The sequence below is a fragment of the Propithecus coquereli genome, unplaced genomic scaffold (assembly GCF_000956105.1).
Source record: "Propithecus coquereli isolate 6110/MARCELLA unplaced genomic scaffold, Pcoq_1.0 Scaffold186, whole genome shotgun sequence".
Lineage (NCBI taxonomy): Eukaryota > Metazoa > Chordata > Mammalia > Primates > Indriidae > Propithecus > Propithecus coquereli.
This window is the reverse complement of record NW_012143412.1, coordinates 3,995,370-3,998,424: the sequence shown is the minus strand read 5'-3', so window position 1 is coordinate 3,998,424 and position 3,055 is coordinate 3,995,370. Positions and strand designations below refer to the sequence as shown.

General features: G+C 35.6%; 1 protein-coding gene across 1 annotated transcript in view; it reads right to left on the bottom strand.

The window, feature by feature from the left end:
- LOC105809005 (ubinuclein-2-like) overlaps positions 1 to 3,055 on the bottom strand; it is a gene marked incomplete at its 3' end in the record, with an annotated part of 36,114 nt that overhangs the window by 6,221 nt on the left and 26,838 nt on the right. The window contains exon 3 of the mRNA XM_012642758.1: positions 2,369 to 2,470. Within this exon, the coding sequence (XP_012498212.1) occupies positions 2,369 to 2,470 (102 nt within the window). The remainder of the gene's footprint in view (positions 1 to 2,368; positions 2,471 to 3,055) is intronic.

The window sequence follows — 3,055 nt, the reverse complement described above, 5'->3', positions numbered from 1 at the left end:
TCCACATTCATTATCTTATTTGAGTCTCAGAATAATTCTGGGGATATGCAAGTCATAGCAGAGAAAACTGGGTGATGCTACAAGACTAGCTCCTGGTTACATGGTGAATTAGAAATAGAGTTAGGACTAGAATCTAGGACTTCTGCAATGAGATCCAAATCAAGGTCAAGACTCCTGAAAACATTCCACACCCTAACTTACTGGCTGACGAACTTTTTGGTAATAGGAAGGGCTTCTCTACTCCAAAGGGTATTGTCAATATGTTACTTCTACAGACCAGGTTGCCTGGTATGACAAACAAGTTTATGTCAAGACACCAGAAATAATTTAGGAGTGTGACAAAGTACCCAGTATGTCTCATGCTTCAAGTTCTTCCTATCACTCTCCTATCTCAATATGCTTTGTATCAACTTTACAACCAAGCACTGTAGCAACAGGAAGAAGACATACTAATTTATGGGTAGTGTAATATAACCCAGTGTCACTCTCTGTGTATCCTAGTAATCACTGCACATTGCAGGGGACATGATAATCCCAGGGATTAGATTACTGATAAGAATGGAAGAACATACACTTTACCTACTGCAAAACATGACTTGCCCTCATTCATCTGCTGTGATCAAGGGACTGCTACAGTCCTTAAATGCTCTCCTAAATTCCTCTTCCTTTTATAAGAGAAAGAGGATTCCTGGAGAAAAGCTGTAGGGCTTGATCAAAACAGGCTGGTGATAAAGACTGGCATTCAATATACCACCATTGTAGTAAGGCATGGCAGCAATAAAAAAAAATTACGTACATTTTAGAGATGTCTACCAGATTAATTTCAAGCCAGTGGCATCAATATTGAAGATAGGGTGGTTCTCATCTTGGAAGTCATTTCAAAACACACCTGCCCAAGTTTGGGAATATTAATAAAAACTCAAGATGCAAATACTCTTTGACCAATAAATTCCACTGCTATAAATTTATCCTACCCATACATTTGCACTCTATAAATATCCTTCATACACATTTACTTAAGATGCTAAATGCACGCAGATGTCCAATTATTTGTAAGCATATAAAACTGGAAATAATTTAGATGTACATCGAATGAGATTAAATAAATTATACAATTCAAGTATATTCTCTAACAGTCATTAAAAGGAATATATGTGTTAATATGTAAAATCATTAATGTATGTTGTATTTTAATAGAAAAACAATGCCTAAAATATGATAGATACTATAATCTTATTTGCGTTAATTTTTAAAAAGGATAATAGGTTGTAGGCTTAATATACATGGAAATTTCTGGCTAACTACACAAGATGCTTATTAGTATTTACCTCTTGGGTGTGAGGCCTTTAAGGTACTTTACTTTCTACTTCATCACTATCTTGTACTTTATTGCTGCTTTACCATAAACATATATTAATTTTATAATAAGAATACACCAAAAATAAAACCAGAACACCTACAAACACCAAAAATTTCTTAAACAATCTAAACAGGCTTCACCTCCAGAAATTCTAATTCAGTAAGTCTGAGTTAAAACAAGTATACCAATATTTTTCACCCCTGATTTTCATCCCTGATTGAGAAGCATTAGTTTAAGATATTGGTTTTCAGCACTTGGTTAGAAATTTTTTCCTTTTTCCCTTTTATTAAACTTATTTTTGTTCTTAGTTTGGGTAATAGGTCATGACAGAATCAATGCTAACTACACATGTCTAAAAATGAGCAAGTATTAAAGATCTCAAGGAACTCCTTCAGGAACTGGAAAGGAGTCTAGTACACTGAAAATAATGGTAGAGCACAGGGTCAGCAAATTGTGCACTGAGCTGGCCAAACCCAGCCTGCCAGTTTGTTTCCATATAGCTTGCAAGCTAAGAAGGGATCTTATATTTTTTAAATGATTGAAAAAAATATCAGAAGATTAATAGTTTTGTGACACATGAAAATTACATGAAATTTAAATTTCAGGGTCCTTAAATAGAGTTCATTTTAACACAGCCATACTCATTCATTTGCTTATTGTCTCTGGCTGCTCTCACACTACAACGCAGAGTTAAGTAGCTGTGACAGAGAACATATGGCCCAGGGGACAAAGTCTATAATATTTACTACGTGGATGTGGCCCTTTATGGAAAAAGTTTGCTAAAACCTGGTCTAGTATAACAGTGTAATAATGACTCACCACTGACCAACCCAACATTACAGAATTTTAAATCTGCAGTATTCTTTTTTTAAAAAAATCTTTAAGCAGTGAACATAGCTTTAAAAAGCACAAACAAAAACATTCATTGAGCTATTTAACTTACTTCACCCTTGACTTCTACTATCCCAAACAAAGAATTTGCTGCTATATTAAAGATACATTACTCACAGCCTCTGAGTTATCAATAAATGGATCTGTCTCATCATAGCCAAAGCCTATATCAATTAAATCTTGTAGCCGATCCTTCCGGTGTTTACGGGGTTTCCCACCCTGCAAAGAACAGATACGTTAGACTGATTCAGTATTCACGCTGTTTCCACAAAGTTAAAAAGACCTGTTGAAAGAATTCAAACAATTTTTATAGATAATTCCTTCCCCAGGAGGTTGGGTTTAAGTTCCCCGCCACATCTCGAGTGTAAGTTACACTTAGTGACTTGCTTCCAGAGTAGAGTATGAATGAGGATGGGGGTGGGAACAGAGTAACTTTATAATGGAAAACCTGGCCAACATCACCTCACCAGGTGATCACAGTCAGCACCCAAAGAGACAAGTCATGTTGATAGCATGTACCATTGTGTACTTTATCTCTGTGGTCTTACTCTCAAAAGCCTATAACACCAGCCTAACCACGAGAAAAACATCAGATAAACCCAAATTGAAGGTCATTCTACGAAAGTAAGTGACCAGTGTTCTTCAAAACTGTCAAGATTATCAAAAACAAAGAAAATCTGAAAACCTGCCACAGTCTAGATGAGCAATAAGGAGAAATAATAACCAAATGTAATGTGGTATCCTGGATGAGATTCAGGAACTGAGAAAGGACATCAAGGTAAAATTGATAACACCCAAATAAAG